Source organism: Fusarium phalaenopsidis, assembly GCF_050370095.1.
Source record: "Fusarium phalaenopsidis strain FUZ10S chromosome Unknown contig_32296, whole genome shotgun sequence".
Lineage (NCBI taxonomy): Eukaryota > Fungi > Ascomycota > Sordariomycetes > Hypocreales > Nectriaceae > Fusarium > Fusarium phalaenopsidis.
The window spans coordinates 3,137,316-3,158,120 of NW_028145408.1; the positions used below are offsets into that span (position 1 = coordinate 3,137,316).

The 20,805-nt window shown below is 50.2% G+C and overlaps 7 protein-coding genes across 7 annotated transcripts; 3 read left to right on the forward strand and 4 right to left on the reverse strand.

Annotated features, from left to right (window-relative positions):
- Positions 1-130: 130 nt before the first annotated feature.
- On the reverse strand, positions 131-1,985 carry LRP88_06554 (glycosyl hydrolase; the record flags this gene model as incomplete). Its single annotated transcript, XM_083243092.1, has 8 exons — positions 131-447; positions 501-612; positions 671-758; positions 810-919; positions 972-1,126; positions 1,174-1,528; positions 1,590-1,678; positions 1,730-1,985. 8 exons carry the CDS (start codon positions 1,983-1,985, stop codon positions 131-133), a joined length of 1,482 nt encoding a protein of 493 aa, XP_083102028.1.
- A 3,624-nt stretch (positions 1,986-5,609) lies between these two features.
- Positions 5,610-6,278, forward strand: LRP88_06555 (glutathione S-transferase; the record flags this gene model as incomplete). The annotated part of the gene is made up of 1 exon (XM_083243093.1): positions 5,610-6,278. The coding sequence occupies one exon, from the start codon at positions 5,610-5,612 to the stop codon at positions 6,276-6,278; it is 669 nt and encodes a 222-aa protein (XP_083102029.1).
- A 420-nt stretch (positions 6,279-6,698) lies between these two features.
- On the forward strand, positions 6,699-7,539 carry LRP88_06556 (Alpha/Beta hydrolase protein; the record flags this gene model as incomplete). Its single annotated transcript, XM_083243094.1, has 2 exons — positions 6,699-7,124; positions 7,207-7,539. The coding sequence occupies 2 exons, from the start codon at positions 6,699-6,701 to the stop codon at positions 7,537-7,539; spliced, it is 759 nt and encodes a 252-aa protein (XP_083102030.1).
- A 1,912-nt stretch (positions 7,540-9,451) lies between these two features.
- Positions 9,452-11,317, forward strand: LRP88_06557 (Alpha/Beta hydrolase protein; the record flags this gene model as incomplete). The annotated part of the gene is made up of 4 exons (XM_083243095.1): positions 9,452-9,750; positions 9,859-9,975; positions 10,035-10,638; positions 10,694-11,317. The coding sequence occupies 4 exons, from the start codon at positions 9,452-9,454 to the stop codon at positions 11,315-11,317; spliced, it is 1,644 nt and encodes a 547-aa protein (XP_083102031.1).
- A 314-nt stretch (positions 11,318-11,631) lies between these two features.
- Positions 11,632-12,631, reverse strand: LRP88_06558 (class I SAM-dependent methyltransferase; the record flags this gene model as incomplete). The annotated part of the gene is made up of 5 exons (XM_083243096.1): positions 11,632-11,665; positions 11,717-12,136; positions 12,190-12,327; positions 12,380-12,417; positions 12,491-12,631. 5 exons carry the CDS (start codon positions 12,629-12,631, stop codon positions 11,632-11,634), a joined length of 771 nt encoding a protein of 256 aa, XP_083102032.1.
- Positions 12,632-16,717: 4,086 nt separating this feature from the next.
- Positions 16,718-17,926, reverse strand: LRP88_06559 (carbon-nitrogen hydrolase; the record flags this gene model as incomplete). Its single annotated transcript, XM_083243097.1, has 3 exons — positions 16,718-17,676; positions 17,738-17,835; positions 17,886-17,926. The coding sequence occupies 3 exons, from the start codon at positions 17,924-17,926 to the stop codon at positions 16,718-16,720; spliced, it is 1,098 nt and encodes a 365-aa protein (XP_083102033.1).
- Positions 17,927-18,928: 1,002 nt separating this feature from the next.
- LRP88_06560 (lipid-binding SYLF domain-containing protein) lies at positions 18,929-19,676 on the reverse strand (the record flags this gene model as incomplete). The annotated part of the gene is made up of 2 exons (XM_083243098.1): positions 18,929-19,545; positions 19,604-19,676. The coding sequence occupies 2 exons, from the start codon at positions 19,674-19,676 to the stop codon at positions 18,929-18,931; spliced, it is 690 nt and encodes a 229-aa protein (XP_083102034.1).
- Positions 19,677-20,805: the final 1,129 nt, after the last annotated feature.

Sequence of the window (20,805 nt, forward strand, 5' to 3'; positions counted from 1 at the left end):
CACTGGCAGAGCTTTGTGGAAGAAACGGAGGTGGAAGAGCTACAGCTGCGGACGAGATTTTGCAACTAATAGATGACCAAGCTGGTAGCAGCTAGGTTTGTTGTATTTTCGGCTTCAATACAGTCTATATCTAGAACCATCGAGCATGGCTACGCTTTCCCTTCTTCTTCTCGGGGGGATAAACAACAATGCGATCAAGGTCCGCGCCCTTGTAATCGAATCCGTTGTGCAGACCTCCAACAGTGATGGTGTTCTTGCCCTTCTTGAGGGGAAGGAGAAGAGGAGTGGACAAGATGATTCCCTTGTGGGTATCCTTCTGATAGAGTGTGTGGACCTTGTCAGTTTCGCCGTTGACGACGACGCTGCTGATGCGGCGGATCTGCCAAGTGCCGTTGATGCGATCGGGTGCGCCCATGGGCTGGTCACCGAAGCCCATGTCGTCAATGTCTAGAAGAATATTGTTAGATGACCGATTTAAACAGTGCTAGGATGCTACTAACTCTGATGATAGAAGGAGACCCATTGGTCTTGACCCTCTCCATTCACAGTAAAGGTGATGGTGCTATCGTTGCCATAGATGCCTGTAGCGATAACATGTTCGCTTCCGAAGGTCTATGAACAAACCTATTAGCGTCTTCTATGCTTTTTTTTGCAACACAGTGTAACCTACAGCTTCTTGGAGATGAGCACCTCCAGCCAGCTTTGCCTGCTTCGAGACGTATGTCTTTCCCTTGACGGGCTTCCATTCGCCGGTTTTACTGCAAAACTGTTAGCACACGCATTTCTATTTCTCCCTTCTTGTTTCGTACACGTTGAGATCGTAGATGTCGTGCCAAACAACCTTGAGGCTGCGGTTGTCCTCGTCGATCTCAATGGGCAGCCAAACATTGCGGCTCTCCCAGAGAGAGAGCAAATCCCACTATACCAGGTCAGTTTACAGATCCTAATAAGACGATGAACTGGGGATGTACCTGGTCGGCCATGTAAAGGTAGGTAGTCTTCTTGGTACCCTTGATTCTCCAAGAGAAACCAGATTGAGTGCTGAAAGTCCGAGTGTAAGCGGGAGAGACGAAGAAGGGTTGTGACCAAGGGCCCTCAAGCTTGTCGGCTCGCATAGCCACAACGTCTAAAGCGGTGAGTATCTGAATGTGCATCAAAAGCCTTAACACTCACTGTTAGGGCGGTAGCCAGTCTTGTGGCTCATCAAGGTCCAGTAGCTCTTGTCGGTCTGGATAATGGTAGGCGCCTCAAAGTCGTACTTGTTGAAGCGGTAGGTGACCTCCTCGACCTCTGTAAGATCTTTGTTGAACTTGCTGATGTAAACGTCGCGGCCCTCGACACGATCGCCATTGGAGTAGAGGGAATACGACTCTCCGGTCTTGTAATCGGTAAAGGCACCAAAATCTTGAGACCAGTTTCCGAGAGGCGCGGCAGCGTGGTCAAACTTGTATGGCCCGGCGATCTTGTCGGAAGTAGCAAGTCCCTGGAGGAGCAGGCTATACTTGCTATCATCGGCGTGCCACCACATCTAATGGGGTTAGCAAATGGGCTTTTCACAGTTATGGGCCGGACGCTAGGGTTTCTCGTACATGATATTTGCCCGTTTCTTCGCTGTACAAGACCTTGGGGCGTTGGATGACGCTGTGGGGGGAGATATAAGGGTGGTCCTCGACAGGCTCTATAAAAATGTTAATGATATTTCTCAGTGGGGATAAAACATGTCACATACTCAAAGCGAGGCCGTGCGATGTCCACGTGGCGAGATCATCGGAGCTGTAGACAGAGATGCCGCCACCCTCCTCCTGGCCTTGGGTCTTGTGTTCACCAAACCAGTAGAATCTACCACTCTCCTGGTCAACACAAAGCCCTCCTGCATGAGCGTTGAAGATGTTGCCATCAGTGTCGAGCCATCTCGCGCCGGGAACGATCCACTTGGCACTTGCGCAGGCGGCAAAGACCAGTGTGGCCAAGAGATTCACTGTCATGTTGACAAGGGTAGACCGGGGACCAAATGAGGAATACGAGAGACAAGTGGCAAGTATTCTGGGGCTCATGAGACAGAGAAGCCCGTCTAATTTATAGCATCATTCGGTACATCTTGACCCGATGATGGACAGGGCAAACGGTGCCCATGTCTTAGTCTGGCAGTTACTCCGCATCTCAATGCTCAATTGCGCCAACCTTGCAGACATGACAGTGCCAAGGCTCGGGCTCTTTGACCGCAAAGCGTGATGTATGCGGGGATTCGACGGATAAATAACAGGACGACCAACAGTCGTGGTGTGGTTCCTGGTATTACGCCGATCCCCCGCCGGTTTGGGGGCGATGCGCTTCAATCAAGTCCCTCGGCTGTTTCCAGTACGACCTTAACCCCACAATGAGCGGCTGACCCCGGTAGAATTAAGGTTAGGAGGTGTTATAGCAGGCAGGGGGAGCAAGCCGCCTGATCATCATGCTTGAGTCGCTCGCTATATCTGATGTTTTTGTCGGTAGCTCGGGTTTATTGTATCCGTTGGGGGTATGAACTTGGAGCTCCCCGGAAAGAGACGTGTGCAGGATGCCCCATCAGGCAAACATTTAAGAGAGAAGCATAGACTTGAATCACAAGCTGTGCACAAGTTCGTATGTTCATACATTGATCGATGGCAATCGAGATTTCTGGGGCTTCAGAGAGCATGCCAATATTGCCATATGTGGGGGCACTAGGGAAGTGGGAAAAGGCAAATGGTCAAACAAATAACGTTATGACCACACAATGCGTCGTCGGACAATCGTTTTTCCTAGTTCAGTTCAACTCCAGCAACCGTGGACCCTACCTTGGTGTTGACATGATGACATCTATGTTTTCAATTGCGTGGTCATGCCAGCTGCTCCAGGGAGGCCAAGCAAGGCTTGTGGCACTTGCAAAAAACAAAAGGTACTGGCTGTCGCGCTATCCAATCAAGTTCTCTCACTAACACTAGGATAACCCTAGATTCGCTGCTCTGGTGAGCGGCCACGTTGTCGACGTTGCACTCGGCTCAACCATAGATGCATTTACAGCGAAACCACCAGTCATGACCAAACTGTCCGAGACCAACGAGGACCCAGGCCATTGACGTTATTATCGAGCAAACAGGAGACTCATTCTGGTGGATCTGAAGGGCGTTGCTTAAAGCCCAGAGTTCTTCCGGGCCATCCGAATGAAGAATCTTATCACGGAATACCGGTCTCGCTAATAACAAGACTGGTTGAAGAATACTTTAGCAATGTGTACCAATCGGACTTGCTACTTCATAAACCGACGTTCCTCGCAACACTTGCAGCACGTAATGTCAGATCTCACGTCCTTCTAAGCATCTGCGCTTGGGGAGCAAAGTAAGTCGGATTCCATTTTTTCTTTTTCTTTTTCGAGGCTAACATTGATCACATAGCTTCTATCGCGATGAAACTAATAGATTCATCCTTAGGGACCAAGGTTTCATGATTGAATGGGCCAAAAAGGCCGGTAAACTAGTGTTTCAGGATGCCGAGGAGCTCCACGAGGACAATCTCGTCACGTTCTTCAACCTTGCCTTGTTCTGGCACAGCCAGGGCTCATGGCGGGTTAGTTATCTTCACAAAGGTACAATATGTCTCACATAATCATGATATCGGGCATGTCTCATTTTATAATAGGCAACGCGTGTCAGCTGATCCATATTATTGGTCTCGGATCGCCAAGATCGCGAAACGCGGGACTATTAACCTCGGAGATAAGACGAAGGCGACTTTGGGCTTGCTATCTGATGCATTGCTTCAGCTCGGAAAAACTGTTTCGATTTGATTCAATCGCAGATATTCAGGCTTTGGCTTTACCTTGGCCGGAACCAGATTTCCGACAAGGTGCCTCAAAGGCTCCCTCTTCATACTTGAACTTAAAAGGAAACAGCAGGAGCATCTTTGCTGAGTTGATACGAGGGTTGACTCTTTGGTAAGAAATGTGTCCCTGGTTCATTCGAGAAAAATTAATCATTCTCTTGCAAGGTGCCATGTTGTCTGTGCTGTCAAAACTCCAGAAGTTGGCATGGATAGCAAAATTGCAGACATTTGCACCATTGAGAATAAACTATCGGCTTGGTGGGAGGCGGTGCAGCCAGACTTCAAGTTGGATCCCCACGACATGAGAGGCGTTGAACAGAAAGAATTCTCTACAATTTTGCTGACCAACCTCGTCTACCACCAGTCTCTTTGTGCTCTCCATGCCTCTATAGTTCCTCTCTTCTGTTGGACTGAAGGCGACGGGAGTTGGTCATCTGCTCGGCAGGTATCGGCTCAAACTGCTTTCGAGCATGCTGGCATAGTCTCCGAACTCATCAACGGTGTCCTATCGAAGTGTACCCGGCCCAGTGCGATGCTAAGTTATGTTGCTTACGCAGCATATTGTAGCTGCGCCATACATATCCCATTCTTGTGGTGTTCCCAGCCAACCATCAGAGAGAGGGCCTACGCCAATGTTGGGGCGAATGTCAGGATGATGCAGGCCATGAGCCCGTACTGGAAGCTTGCCTCACTGCTGGTAAGTCCGCTGGGCTTGTGGTAATGAACAAGAAAGGCTAAAGCGTACGGCAGGAAATATACGCCCGGTGCCTGTATGATATCCACCAGCGAAACCCGCCCGTTGTCAGCAATGAGCCCAAACATGCCGACATCTCCGAGTTTACCAGCTTCAAGGCCGATGCCTCCCTCGCTAGGTCCTCTATCTTGGAGTTCACTGGAGTTTTGCGGTCGAGTGAGGGTGGATACATACGCCCTGGGGAGGAGAGTAATACTCTAAGGATTGAGAGTGATGATGGGAGCGCCGGGCCATTATCCACACCGTTCTTGGTGACAGAGCCGTTGGCCGAGGCCATGGCAAAGAACACCGAAGAACCAGAGGCCGATTTGCGACCACCCTCAGACAGGGGGGATCGAAGGAGTTTGGATTTCATGAAACCAAAAAGTCCTGGCCTTCAACCAGAAGCAACTCAACTGAACGGGCTGCAAAATCTGGCGGAACGTCAGCAACTCGATGCAATTGCCAGCGAATGGCCAACTTTGGATGTGTTCAACTCTTTTTTTGACGCTGAAATGGCCAATTTCTTTCCGGACACTATGAGTATTGACCCTTCGCTTCTGGACACTGAACCTTTGACGTGGGACTTTTTGGACATGCCAGCAGGGGATGGCGATTGAGGATAAATCATAGAGAGGCCGAAAAGGAAGCCGAAGACAGCTATAATACAAGATGACAACTAGCCTTTTTAGTTCTTTTGGATTCTGAAATGGAATCACGCGTCATCAATCTTTTGAGGATCTTCAAAAAAAACCCTTCGTCAAGCGGACCATCGTCTGATTACTACTGTCGGTGAGAGCCAATTCCCGTGTCGGTTAATGAGCTGATTGGTTAGCAACTTTACCAAACCTAGTGGGACCGGAAAATGCCTCGGGAGGTGGCTCCCGTAAAGGAAAGGTACCTCGGTTTCAAGGATATAAGTATGGAGTCAATGTCTTCGCCTTTAACTAGGATTATATAAACGAAGCTCCGAATTGTGAACCATTCAGTCCTTGTCTTCAAAACCCCTCTAAACTTTTGTCAAATCACTTTCAGTATGCCCCTTATCATCCACCACCTTCACGTCTCCCAGTCTGAGCGGATTCCCTGGCTGTGCGAGGAGTTGGGCATCGCATATAAGCTCAAGACCTACAACAGATCTCCACTCCTGGCGCCGCCAGAATACAAGGCACTACACTTTATGGGAGCCGCACCCGTTATCCAAGATGGCGAATTGACTTTGGCGGAAAGCTGCGCCTGCATCGAATACCTCTGCCACAAGTACGGCAACGGGAAGCTGTTTCTGAGTCCCGCCGACCCAGCTTATCCAGACTTTTTGTACTGGTGGCACTGGGCTGATGGAACTTTTCAACCTGGACTGGGTCGCACAATGGTTACTCGAGCAGCCGGACTGGACGTCGACCACCCGCTGATGGTCCTCTCCCGGGACAAATTCAATCGGACCTTGGATGCTCTAGAAAAGAGACTGGGCGATAATGAATGGCTTGCGGGTCACGAGTTTACTGTGGCAGATGTGATGGCGGTGTTCACCCTCACAACGATGAGATACTTTACTCCGTACAGCTTGGGGGAGTATCCAAATGTGCTGAGCTACCTTCAACGCGTGGGAAGTCGAGAAGCATATCAAAAGGCCATGAAGAAATGCGATCCGGAGATGGAGTTGGCTCTAGGGGCTGAGCCTCCCAAGAGTAATTTTGTGGTCTAACTAAATTTCTGATCGAGGGGAGACTATGCGGAGGTGGCAACGAGCATTCTAGGAAATACCACATGACCAAAGCTCTCAACTCATATCCGCCCAATCATTTTTTTCTTTAGAGACAACAAAAAATGTGTGTTTTATCCTACTGGTGCAATATTATGTTTCAAATATGAAGTGATCTGATGATGTTCAAAAAACGCCAACCCGGCAACTTCCGCCCAGCCCCCAACGCAGGGTCCAGGTTAGCACAGCTCTCAACGCCATGCATGGTTCAACCATGACGTGTTAAGACGGATTTAGGGCTGACGTGGGATTCATCAGAAGCATTGATCTTAAAAGACGAGACCCAGCTCTCAATCTAGTTCTTTTTCCTTTCTCTATCTTCCAACATTGCTGTTCTTTGTAACCAATCACCTGCCACCAGCCATGTCTACCCCAGAAAAGCCGACCATCGTTTTGGTGCATGGAGCTTGGCATCTCCCTAGCCACTATACCATGCTGATAGACAAGTTGACAGAGAGGGGTTTCACCGTCATCCAGCCCAGAAATGCCTCTGTTGGACAGGTTTCCGACATCAAAGGAAAGACTCACCTGGACGATGTTGCAGCTATTCACGAAGCCATGGAATCTCCCCTGAACGACGGAAAGGAAATAATTGTTGTCTGCCACAGCTATGGCGGTATCCCCGGATCTGCAGCTGTCCAGGGCTACCAGATCCATGAGAGAAGGGACAAGGGCTTGAAGGGAGGTATCAAGCACATCGTTTACATCGCATCGTTTGCTTTGCCAGCCAGAGGTCTATCGTTGAAAACGGCAATCGGCGGAACGTATGGACCTTTCATGGACCGAACAGTAAGTGGCGTCCATTGCCTAATTGGGCTGCCAACGTTGCTAGCCTTGAGGAGTTGAGAGGAATGAGATCTAACTCTATCAGGATGATTACCTTCCGCTGAATGAGAATGCCAAAGATGCATTCTACCACGATATCGAGTCGGAGCTGGCAGACCAAATGTTCGCCAATTGCGTATACCAAAGCACAGCAAGTTTCGAGACGCCATCTGAGTTTGTTGCCCCGGACATTGCGGTTCCAAAAACATACGTGGCCTGCGAAAATGATCGAGCCATTCCGATTGAGGGCCAGCTTGCGATGGCAGGGGCCATGGGCGACACGGTGAAGATTGAACGACTTGCCGCTGGGCATAGCCCTTATTTGGATCCGGGCTTTCTTTCCAGGCTGGTTGAGATTATTGATGGCATCGACGCGTAAGATTGCCCGCTTGAGTGGTGTGTTTAGGGTGGCAGCAACTTTGTCCAGCATTAAGCAACCCAGCAGCGGCATCAGATGATCAGAGATAGTACAAGTCATTATTTTTTAGCATTGGATAACCGTCAAAGACGAGCACTCATGGTGTCACTTTATCACAGCCTGCAACGATAAGACATAATTATTCAGCCAGACTCGCTCAATGACCTGAGCCACATGCTCCTCTGCCCCTGATGATACCCCATCCTTGCACGACAAGGCATTTGACTACTATACGAGTTACTTCACCATTCGCCTTGCCCCATGACGTGTTGCCCATCGGGGCCTTTGTATCCAAGTAGTAGCGTAGAGCCAGGATCGACTGACTTTAATATGACTCTGCGACCTACCCTACAACTCTGGTAAAGGTCAAAGGTGGAAACCTTGACTAGAGTTTGCCAAGTCTTTATGGATGAGCACGTGGCGCGATCTTGACACCGAGACCAATCTCGAGGCTTTGGATCGTGGTGGTGTGGGTTAAGATGCTCCAAGATCTTGCCACTTGTTGAGTAGTCCCCTCTTAGGGGAAGGAAAGGTGGCATCTTTTCTGCAAGACTTATCTTTTTATCTCTGACTTTCTATAGCGGCAGCCATGGAAACATAATATCTGGGCTGCGGTGTTTTACGGTATTGGGTTTTGATGCTGTCACGTATCGTTGATAAATGCGTCTTTTGTTGTTATGGCTGATAGCGTTTGATGATAAGAGCGGAAAACAGCAAGGTACGAAAGAATTGGATGAATTGGCCCCTGCATTTCCTGTGTAGGAAACGAGCCTCTATCCAAGTATTGAGATACTAGCTTTGATACATGCACATCTCAACTGATCGACTGGTACCATCCTCTTGGGTAAGCCAAGACGCCAAGGATTTCTAGGTTTCGCCAGCAACGTCTGGCAGCTGGCATGTTGCTTCTCGAAGACCCCGAGACGCCAAGGCGTTCTCGATGGGAGAAGCAGATGAACTAGAAAACTCTAATTTGGAATTGTCGCCTCAGGAGCCTGAGTGAGAGGTGCAGCAACGCCATGGCCTCTTCCGTCAAAGAGTCTGAGAGGCTTGTGCGTGGTCCCCGCCACACGATGGCACTCCTCGGCCGATAGCTAATCTGGAGCGTGCGTCTCACTGGCTAGAGCGCTGTGGCTGGATTAAAATTAGGTTCCGGCGTCACCCGCTGCACTGTAACCAACCGTTCACGCGGTGGCGCTGTCATGGCGCACAGCAATGCAGTTCATGACTTCCTCGCATTGCATCTCGAGGCAGAGACGATGATGGCTCTATCCGTGACAGGCTCGGAGGCGTTTGGGTCTCGAGAGCCCCGACGCGTCACGGTATACGAGCGTGCGTGATGTGGCCGATCCCAATCCTGCGAGGCAACCGATTGGACAGCCTTTATCGCACCCACCGCTAGCTGCGGAGAAATGCACAAAAGGGCATTGCATCGACAGACGCAGAGGCCAATTACTGCGGCCTGGAGGAATTTATGTAAGACGAAACACTGGACAAGGACCCCAGAAAAGGAAGGTCGTACATAAATCACCTCCGAGGTCGAAATATATTCGACACTGGAGCCCCCGGCGAGGCGGAACTTTTGTCCCCACACTGTCCCTCATTGGGCAGTGCGATACAAAGGTCCTCACTATGCGTGCTGCCGACTTTGCCGGCGTTGCTTCGCCCGATGAAAAGTGGTCCAAACATGAGATCTTTGTCCCTCTCAACGTGCCGTGATCCGCTGTCGTGACATCAGCTTGCAGATGACGCGAGAGAGATAGATTACATGAGCCATGATTGACTGCCGATATGCTCTTCTATAAAGAGCCTCGAGACTTGGCTCGGTAACCTCTTCTCTTGACATGATCACGCTGCCATAACCTTCTCCGCCATGCAGTTCAAGTTGTTTGGCGCTCTTCTTGCCTTTGGGACACTGTCCCAGGCAGCTTTCAACCGGGGTGCCCTGAATGCCTTCAATAAGGAGCATCCCCGTCGCTATGATCAGAAGCGCGCCCCTGTTCCCCCCTCTGCCCCAGTTCTGGAGACCAGAAGCAAGCCCAAGTTCCTTAACAAGCACACTGAGAAGTTTGTCGTCAATGGATCTGCCATTCCGGAGGTAGCTTTTGACATTGGCGAGTCATATGCCGGTCTGCTGCCAATCTCTAAAGACCCTGATGAGTCCAGAGAACTGTACTTTTGGTTCTTTCCCAGCACCAACCCTCATGCCGGTGATGAAGTGGTTATCTGGCAAGTTTGCCTTGAGAACATCTGAAATGACACGCTAACCATGTCTGCAAGGCTCAACGGAGGTCCGGGCTGCAGTTCTCTGAGTGGCTTGTTGACTGAGAACGGCCCTTTCCTTTGGCAAGATGGCACCTTGGCCCCTACCCCAAACTCATACAGCTGGACAAACCTGTGAGATTATTTCCTCGATGAACAGACCTTTTACAGTCAAAACTGACAAATCAATTCAGGACCAACGTCATCTGGATTGAGCAGCCTGTCGGTGTCGGTTACAGCCAGGGGAAGCCCAACATCACCAACGAGGTCGAGCTTGGCCTTCAGTTCATTGGCTTCTGGCGTAACTTTATCGAGGCATTTGAGCTTCAAGGAGCTACGACTTACATCACTGGAGAGTCGTATGCTGGCTACTATGTCCCATACATCGCTGACGCCTTCATTACGGCCAATGACGACACATACTACAAGCTGGGCGGTGTCGCCATCAACGATCCCATCATCGGAGACGGCACCCTGCAGCAACAGGCCGTCATCTATCCATACATTGAGTACTGGCAGAACCTCATCAACCTCAACCAGACAGCCCTGAACGCCCTTCGGTGGACCCATGAGCACTGCAACTTTTCCACTTACCTCGACCACTACGGAACTTTCCCACCTCCCAAGGGACCATTCCCTGTTCTCCCTGACCCATACGCTGATACTTCGGGCAATTACACTTGCGATATTTTCGACTATGCCTACGGCGCTGCCCTTGATTCCAACCCCTGCTTCAACATCTACCACATCACTGACACCTGCCCTCACACTTATGCACAGTTGGGCATCGTGAACCAGGTAGGTAACTTCCCAGCAGATCTGCCGTGCAACCATGCTAATGTGAACTCTCCAGGGCGACTACGCTCCCCCCGGCGCACAGGTCTACTTCAACCGCACAGATGTCAAGAAGGCTCTCAACGCACCGCAGGTTGATTGGTACCAGTGCACTCCCAACAATGTCTTCGGCGAAGGTGATCCTAACTCGAATGCTTCCGACACTTCTCTTGCGCCAGCACAGAACAATGTCCTCCGCCGCGTGATCGAACACACCAACAACACCATTATTGGCGTTGGACGTCTTGACTTCCTCTTGCCTCCCAACGGCACACTTTTTGCGCTACAGAACGCCACCTGGAACGGCAAGCAGGGCTTTCAAAAGTATCCCCAAGATAAGCAGTTTTACGTGCCTTTCCACCCAGAGTACAATGGTGGAAGACTGAGCGAAGCGGGCACCGTCGGACAATGGGGACATGAGCGTGGCTTGACCTACTACGAGGTTCAGTTGGCGGGCCATGAGCTGCCTGGATACACCGCGGGAGCCGGTTACCGGGTGTTGGAGTTGTTGCTGGGACGAATCAAGAACTTGGGCACCATTGAGAACTTTACCACACAAAAGGGACATTTCCAGGGCAAGGGAGGATCTGGCCTTCGGCCCCCGGCGAACCCTCTGCACATTCCACAGGGAGATGGCCAGTAATGGCTAGCTCGCTAGTATGAAGAGAGATGAGATAGATGACATTGAGATGTTAACATGATTTAATTCAATCTCTAAACGGTAAATCAATTGTAGATAAATGATCCTTATCTGGGATGTTTAAACTCGGGCTTGCATGACAAGACGACTCCATGCAGCAAGAATTTGACTAGATTTGAATTTGACTGAAAGAATGATAAATTTGCTCGTAGGCCTGGACTTCAGGAATCAAGGAAAGTTATGTTGGGGAGTCGGAGTCAATTGCATCAATGGTAGTGCCATTGGGTCTAACCCTTGTTGTAACTCGCAATGTCATATTAGACTTGAAGCTTTCGTCCGTAAACCGAACGGCTATGAATCAGTGAGCAATGATGAAAAAGAATCAGCGGATTGTGCACATACACCTGTGAGTAGGCATGGATGTCCGGGTTATTCAAGTCCTTTCTCACACCCACGAGAAAGAGATTGACCTCCTCGGTTGACCACCCTAGGACTCGTGTGAAGGGTGCGAGCGTTGCAGACTCGAGAACCTGGCTTGCGTTTTGGTTGTTCCGCGCCCCAAGCTCTTTATACTTCTTCTCTTTGGGCCATCGGTTTATCGGCCACTTGAAACGCGTTTCGACAACGTCGATGAACCCAACCTGCTTCATGATTGTTGCAAGTTGGTCAGTTGGTTGGAATGATCGGCCCAGTTTTACAGCTGCCTCTCCTAGGAGAGTACACCATCTAGACAGCGCGTGGTCATCAGACAGAGTGCCGTCATCAGATCCGTAAAAGCCATCCATCTCTTGTAGTTCAACGTAACCGCCCGGGGTGAGGTTCCTAACAAGGTCAGTATGGCAAATCAAAAACACCATCCGAGAAGGAGTGCCTACTGGAACATCTTTTGCAGATACTCGACCCAGTTTTGAATACTAAAGTTCATCATTCGACTGTGAATATAATCAAAGGGCTCGGAATAGTTCCATTCCTCGTCAATATCGTCAACGAGAAATTGAACGTTTGGGGGAACGCTGGTTGAAGGTGTCAGCTATAGAGAAGAAGAGAGGCAAGTGGCCACCTTACAAGCTCGGCTGGATAGGAGACAGATCGACTCCGATAATCTATAAATTTGGAAAGAATTAGCTATGTCGTTCCGGCCCTGAGTCAAGCTCCAAGTTAAGTCCGCCCACATACCTCGGCCTCAGGATGCTCATCACCGAAATCTATCGCCCAGAGTCCTGTACCTGTTCCTAGGTCAAGGACTCGTGCAGGCTTGGCACCGGGAAGATTTGGAGGCGAGAGGCCCAGCTTGTTATCAAAAGTCAGGAGAAACATATGGTGTTGGAGGTCTAGATAGAGTCTGAGCGTGCCATCTTTCCAAGAGGGGGTGCACGAGAATACCTAGCCTCTCATTCTCCAACTCGTCGTTGGGAAGGTTATATTCTGAGTTTGGTAACGAAGTAGTTAGATTTAGCTGTACAGTTAGTTTCTGTTATAAGCTGCTTACTTCCATCCTTGTATTGATGATAGGTTCTTCCGTTTTCTTGTCGGTAGTCGATGATGGAGCTTCTGAGACTTTCGGTCGAAGACGCCGTATCCTGTTACCCAAGCCAGTGTCAATGGAACGAAGTTCAATAAACCATGATAAAAAGGCGAGAAGAAGTTATGCCTACATCTCCCAACGCCGAGTCCTGGTCGTATGCCACCTAGGTTCAAGGTTAGAGCTTGTTCATCTGATCCCAACGAGGTGAATGAACATCATCAGGAGCATCAACAGAGTTTCTCCCCGTCATTATGACTGTCCTGAGTATAAGTTGTGTCTAGGTACGGGCTGTATGTTGCTTGGGTTTTCAAATATGATACAGCATACAAGCTGTGTTAGGCCACAATATCCCTCATCCAGAAACATGGGCGACGTCCAGTTTTTAAACCTCAGCTGCTTGGCATCACGCTGCAACTGGGGCCAATCAAGTTTCAAGAAGCTTTTGTTCTCTCTTTTCTCATCAGATGCTTTGCAAGGATGTTGGACCAACAATCACATCACCCAGGCTCTCGGTTGGCTGCCAAGTGACCCCGATTGCCGCCTTGTTGGCACTTGTCAAAAGGGACCATAACACGCATTGAATGAGGCAGTCGATTATACAACGTACAACAGTAGATTCTATTAGTTCTCAAACACCAAACCCTGCACTCTTTCTCTCAATCATTACCTGCACACGCCACCGCAACTCTCCCTGCCTTTGCCTCCTAGATCCCAGTGGTGAATTGACACCCGACAGTCCGACTTCACCAATAGCGATGCGCAGCGATCGTATATCATTCGGCCATCGGAGCTGAGGACAGGAGAGCTGGGCTTGGGTATGTATCGGATGCTTTTGATTTGTAGATAGGGCCCACCGAGCTTGTGAAGAGCATCCCGAATACCTTCCACTCCAAGTCTGGCCACCAGCTCCTCATCCGAGGTCAATCTGAGCATGTACCGCACATCCACGCACTCATATTCGTCGAGCTCTGGGGCTGCGGGAAGTCTCAGGCTGAGTTCCTTCAACTGGGCTTTAACTCTCCTAAGTTCTTCGAGGACCGTTTGCTCCGTTCTCTCCGCGTACAGACTAGAGAACTGGGGCTCTTCGGTACTGGCAGAGACGTCCCTAGATCCATTGCGGTGACTGGGTCTATGGTTGGCCGCCCCTTGTGCGGTTGGAGGGGCAGACATTGTGAGAGGGAGAAGGGAGGGAGGGAGGTTTGAAAATAGATAGAATGTGTGTGATAGGTGTGATTGGCAATACAGAGGCATAAAAATGATGCTTTAGAGAGGTCTGCTGTGCTCACGATATGCAGGAGCCAAATTTAACTCTCCTAGTGTCTTTGGTCCCGCAACGTACCTAAGCGAAATACCAACATCTGGACGAGACGGCGTGCTCCGAACTTGTCAGATCAGTGCTCAACTCCACCCTAATAGTCTGTCAAAATGTAATAACTGTCTGTCATACTTTCTGCGGAAATTGGTCGTTTGCTCAAGAGACATTTCGGCGGCTGCTAACCAAAGTTGGCATGTTGGTAATCAAGCTGGGCCGACCTTCAGGAAATGGGCAACCCGGTCGTATTGACAATTACGGAACAGGGCTGAAGATGGAATAGACAACAATATGGAGTCTCCGACGGAGGCCTAGAGCCAGTTAGCTTAGAGATGGAGCGCACTAAGTGGACTCAATTAACCTCTATATTAAGTAGACTATCGATATTGTGCGTTAGAAAAAGCTATATGGCGAAATCTAGACCATTGAGTTCTTTTAGGTTTACAAACCGAAACGAGGAGGGTTATCAATCCATGACACATGGACCATAGACCTGTTCTAGACTTGATATCATACGCAACTAAGAAGAAACTTGGCCGTTCAAGCCCTGGGGATTTCACGTATTAGGCTTTAATGCCGTAGTGTTTTGATAACGGTCTTTTGCTATCATGGCCAATGAATTGTTTCGGAGTCATCATCGATGATAATAGAAAAGAAAAGACTTCTCGGCGATATCCGTGAGTTCCGAGGTGACTCGTATTGTTGTTGACTAAGAGAAGGTATGGTTGAGGTAAGAGGAGTCGCTGATCTGGTTGTCATTGTTCTCTCTTTTAACATCTCTTCTTTTGGCGAACACACTGCAACTTTCCTGCATTTGTCCTCTCAACATTGGACACTCTGTCTACCGCTTGTCGACAACCGCCTACGCTTCCACTCAGCCCACCTTTGCCTGCCACCCCACCTCGTGGTTCTTCCTTTGCGGCAGCTGCCCCGAGATATTCATCGGGCGGGGCGGTTGCCGCAACCCTTGATTCTTTCGGTTCAGAGCTCAACCTTGCGTCTTTGTGTGGTTTGAGAGATTGTCACGATGGCCAGACTCAAGGGCCGCGAACGAACCTCGCAGCAGACGAGGTTGAAGGATCACAAGGTGCAAGCCATGTGGGACTCCAACTTGGCCATCCTGCAAGTCAACGTGAAGGACACTCCTGAGCGGCTGCGTCCCATCTTTGAACACGCATTGAACACACGGGCACGCGTTCCTGACATCATAGCGGTTCAGGATCCTCCTTTAAAGGTTCCGTGGCTGAACTGTCACCCCTACAATGTGGACTTCCGCTCCGAGAGACCGCTTCTCGAAGGTGACAATCCTGATGAGCAAAAGGATGCTACAAAGCACGTGCCCCTGGCTAATGTTCAACTATGTCTGGATTGGACGATGATCAGACCTTTTCCAAGAGGCAATCTTTTGGACGGCGCAGCTCAAAAAACGAGGGGCCATTTCCTCACTGATGAATGTGAGGTCAATGCATGACACTTCGTCATGGACACTCTCTCTACGCGTGTATGTGATCGTCCCGGGTTTCGTGATGCATCGCATCTCGGCCCCAAGCATACCTTCATGCAGGCGATTGGCCTTGGAACAGTTGGACCATGGCTTGAGGAGCCGACCAGACCACTGCGGACGGTGAAGGTTGAAGTCACCCACGATGATGTCGCGCCGAGAAATTGTCGTATCCTCAATGAACTGGTCAATATTTGCCTTCTTTTTCCGGTTGTAGATGTTGTGAATGGCCACCTGGCCCGCCGGGGTTGATAGGTGCAGCGTGGCAGCCACGTTGTTGTTGTCCTTCTCATGGTATACCACACTCCATCGTTCCTTTGGGATGGACTGTTGAACATAGAAGCAGGGGTTTTCAGAGACGAGACAAAACGTTTCCTCTGGAAGAAGACCCCGAAGGAACGGTACCTGGCCGCCATAGCCGATGCCCTAAAACGACTTCAATTCCCCAAGCCCAAGACGCGTGAGCAACTCGATGCACTCGCCGCCGCAATCCGCGATGTCCTCTTCAACACCATCCAAGAATGCGTGCCGACACGTTTAGCGTTCCCGTTGAAACCGCCGGTCAGGCCTCCGAGCGCTGCCGCGCGATCAGTGCTGCAAACCGAAGGGCTTCCCATAGTCACGCCCAAGCCACAAAAAGGTCGCAGATGGACTCGGTACTGGAATCGATGGCGTCACAAAGTCATCGGAGGTGGCCACAAGAACAGGAAGGACAGCTGGCGTCGTTTCGTGCCTAAACAGGCCGATACCATACGTGGTGTGTATCAGATGTCCAGGATCGCCAAGCGAGTTTACTGAGAGAATTGGGTTGAACAGCGTTCTTTTCTATGTTCCCAACAGCTATATGTCTATATGGCAAGATAAGCGGCTGAGTTAATCTAACTTGTCCCTGCTAAGCGATGCTTACACTACCAATCAACCAGAGGATACTAATCATCCCAAGGATCGCCATTAATAGATGCGATAGTAGACCAACACAGAGCCAAAACCAAGCACATGTTTAATTGAAGAGGGGAGAAGTAGGATCACAGCTATTCTACACAGTTGTAATCCAAGCCATCTGGCTTAGAGCACATCAGAGCTCTTCTGCTTCTGAGTCCCTTCCTTGGTGGCCTCCTTCTCCTTCTTCTCCCCATCGAGGGGCTTGTCTAGTCCCAGACGGTGCCGAGTGGTGTAAGTGGCAATTGTACCAACAGGGTCAGCCTCGGTGATGAGCTCCTTGCGACGAGTGTCAACCAGCAACCGAATGAGATCTGGGCGCATGTAGTGCCCGGCAAAGTCGGCCAGGACCTTTGTCAGATGGGTTTCGTTGAGATCAATGTCGACGAAGAGCAAGCCATCGAAATCCTTGTCTGGCTTGACGACCAGGCTTCCATCGGGTCTGTAGATACGCGCATGACCATTGTAGACGGATGGGTCGGTTTCAGGCTCGACTCCCTCGGGGGTGTTCTTCTTGAGCCCTTCAACAGAAAGACGCTGGAAGGGTGCAAGAGTCCATGCGCCAGTCTCGATGGCATACTCGGGGGTTACCAGGTCCGAGGCTGGATCGGCGTAGTTGGTTGCTGGGTCTGGCGCCACCTGGCGCTCGCGACCTGGGTAGACGGGCCAGGCAGCTATGTGAACCTGCTCTCCGCAAGACACATTGAGCGCCTTGAGGAACGGGTTCATATTCTCCCAACAGTTGAGCTGACCCACACGGCCAATATCGGTTTCCGACACAGACATGAAGGTGTCACCGGGACCATCGCCGTACACCAGCTTCTCCACGTGAGTGGGCTTGATCTTGCGGCGATGGTTCACGACAGATCCATCCGGTCCGATCAATACCTGAGCTAGGTACAGCGTGGCATGGTCAATCTCGGAGAATCCAAGGGACACATAGATCTGGTTGTCGCGAGCAGCGCGACGGATCCTGCGCATCTCTTCCGAGTCAACTGCGAGCGAGTTCTCGCGATACTTCTTGAGCATTGGCAGTGACTGAAGGTATGTCACCTTCCACATCCAGTAAGGATATCCGGGGATCCCTATACAATGGTCGTTAGATGAATCTGTTTACCCAGATTCCGAGATCAGGAGCGCACTTACAAACTTCGGGGAAGGCAACCAGCTTGCATCCCGCCTGTCCAGCCTCATTGATGAAGTCGATTGTCTTAACAACACCAGCCTCGAGATCGAACCACTGGCTTCATTAGTAAAAGTCTTTCATCATGTTCTGAGAATTCATACGCCTGGCTCGGAGGTGACAGCGGCCGCCTTGTACTTTGTGATGGGCATGTTGGTGATTGAAAGTGTAGTTTGGCGAATGATGAAGGGCTTTTTTGTTGTGTTTGTCTGTATGTGAGATGGAAGATAGCAATTCGAGAGGGAGATGGGGGATATTTATACCACTCTTCCCATACCTGCAAACCCTCGCCCCATTCCGGGCGTACACTCTCTCCAGAAGCCCGCGTCTTCCGGGCAGCTCCGATCACGAACCATGACGGCTGAGCGGGTTCAGACAGCATGTTCTCATGATCAATCTGTGACTAAACGCAACCGCATTGCAGGATGAAGAACATGCTGAGACAGAGCCTGGACCAATGGAAAGAGCAAGTTGTAAAGTTGTCAGGGATGATGATGACGAGAAAAGCCCGAGAAGATAGTTGTTGAGCCTCAGTGAGAGATTACAGGGTCCCAAAGCGGGATGTTTCGTGCGGCCCGCAGCGTGGTGTCTGCGCTGGGTATCCATTTGACGATGCCGCAGCGGGCCGCAGCGGGCCGCAAACCAACTACGTGCTACGGTGTCATTGCGGCCATCGTAAGCCGTTGCTCATATCCATGAAATGCAGAATGGATGTATCAAGAAGAATTTCGACATGGATAGGTCCCGTTTCCTGTTCTGATTCTGAAGTCATGCTAAGCATTTCGCGCAAATATGCAATGCACCTCAGCAACTTAGGGACGGTCCTCGGACAAGTCTCGGATGTCGCTTGAGGTTGCGTTGACAGGGACGTGTTTGTCGTCTCGTCTCTTGCCTGGGGCCCGAAGGCCCGAAGGGAGCGCAGTATGTTTTTCAGTAAAGAGATCACTTGGGTAGCACTTTTGCGAATCTCAGGTCTGAAATGTCTCGAAATATTGACGGAAACTCTATAAATCAGCAGAAGTGACACATAAACATCCAAGTCTCCCACACATCCTTCACCTCGTCGACAGTATTAAACTCCTAGCACTCAAACATCTCAGCTCGAATGCCTCTCCGACTCTCCATACGACCACCATTCTCTTTCTTCACCTGTATTACTCCCCCAGATCACCAGGAGTCGGCTGGTCACTGATTTCTTGAAGAATCTTTGCATCTCCCTGTTTTCCTTCGGCGGTTTTCAGAACCTCAATGAGTTGTTTCGCTCCAGCACGCCAGTCGTGGGATCCATGAACAATTTCGGCATCGCCCTCAAGAATCTGCCTGGAAGAAACGCTGGGCCCGTAGAAATCGGCGTTGGCGTCACGCCTCTCCTTGATGACTGTTCCATCCACAGTCAAGCCACCGTAAAGGCCCCTTGATTTGGTGTATGTCCAGACTGGCTTGATCTCCTTCACATTGGCGGTACCACCAATTGGTCCAGCTGCCAGGGCGACGGCGCCGCCGAGGCTCATTTCGGACGTCTTGTACGCGTCCACGGCAGCTTGTGTGTTGAGCACGCACACACAGTCGTAAACATCTAGGCCATAAACAAGGCCGATGCTACCGCTCCTCACCGAAAAGGCAGAAGGCGGTGACCAAGTTCCATCGGGAAGACGGGCGACGACGATTCCGGAACCGCCAGCGCCTGCAAGGTACATGCCAGCACGGAAACCGGTAAAGATTGCCAGCCCCTGGGCGCCTGCGATGACTTCCGAAGGAATCTTGGACTTTTCTATCCAGTTGTCAGTCGTTGCAGCACTGAAGAATATCAAGTGCTACTGAAAGCATACCAACAAACGACTTAAGTATCTGAGCTGCCTTGTCGCATTCGTGACGAATATCTGCCGCCTTGAAGAAGCCCATGTTTTATGTATGGTGTATTTAAGATGCAAGATATCTTGATGAAGTGTAATAAAGATGATGAACTGGGTGCCAACTTGAGTTGCTTGCTAAACAGGAGTGCGTAGAATTGAAGTTGTTTAGGAAAGGTGATGTACTTATATTGCCCTCAAAGAAGGGCCTGCCACAAATGATGCACTACGTCGGGATCTCCCATTCTTCATTCACTGAGAGCCAGCGTTTGACAGCCTCGAAGGTATTGAATGAGCGTACTTGGCATGCTGCGGCTGACAGCTTCGGCCAATTATGACATGCAAAAGTTGACAAATACTGGTCGCAAGGCATTGAAGGGCGTATCCAAAGCGTATTGGAGCGTATTTTCTCCGGAACCCCAGCCTTACAGCTGACTGTGTTCCTGGGTGCATCAGCCACTCATAAAAAGCGCTGAGAAGTTTTGTCGTTTTACGACGCAGTGGCTTAGACTTGCTTCTTGGCAAAGGCATGACAAATCATACGCTGGACCTAGTGGCTGCGCCTCATCTTTACTCCCATGTTTTTTTGGGGGGCGTTTCCCTGTTCATCTCTCCCTACCTACCCTAGAGATACACATGCTGCGGTCCGTTTGAGATTGGCCACGAACTACTTATTATGAAGTGGAAAAGGTTACAGTATCCATCCGTTTTGAGGGGGGAAAGGGGGCCATAATGATATATTCCATAATGTACTCAATGTGCATTGCACATGTGCATCCATAGCGTCAACAACTCGGTCGCCGTCTCACATGCTAAGCCTCCTATCGTGCTTTTGCCAGAACACGCGTGTTACTGGCCATCGCTTACGGTGAAGATAAAAGAAGAATATCATGCATTGTCTAGTACCATGACCTGCTTCTATATCGACGAAGTTTTCCTCGTTCCATCACTCGGAATCCCCATGAACTGTCACCCTATCTTACACTGACTGGGGGCCGACTGTCCGATCGTTCATCTTTGAGACGACGTAGGGTTAGTGAGACCTGCAACGTTCTGCGAGGGCTTTTACAGACTCTGTCTGTGGTCCTGACTCGCGGAAGCGACAAAAAATGCCTGTGATACCCCTGCTAACGACAGGGAAAAGGACTACCCAGACAAGAGTCTCACGAATGCATCAGGCA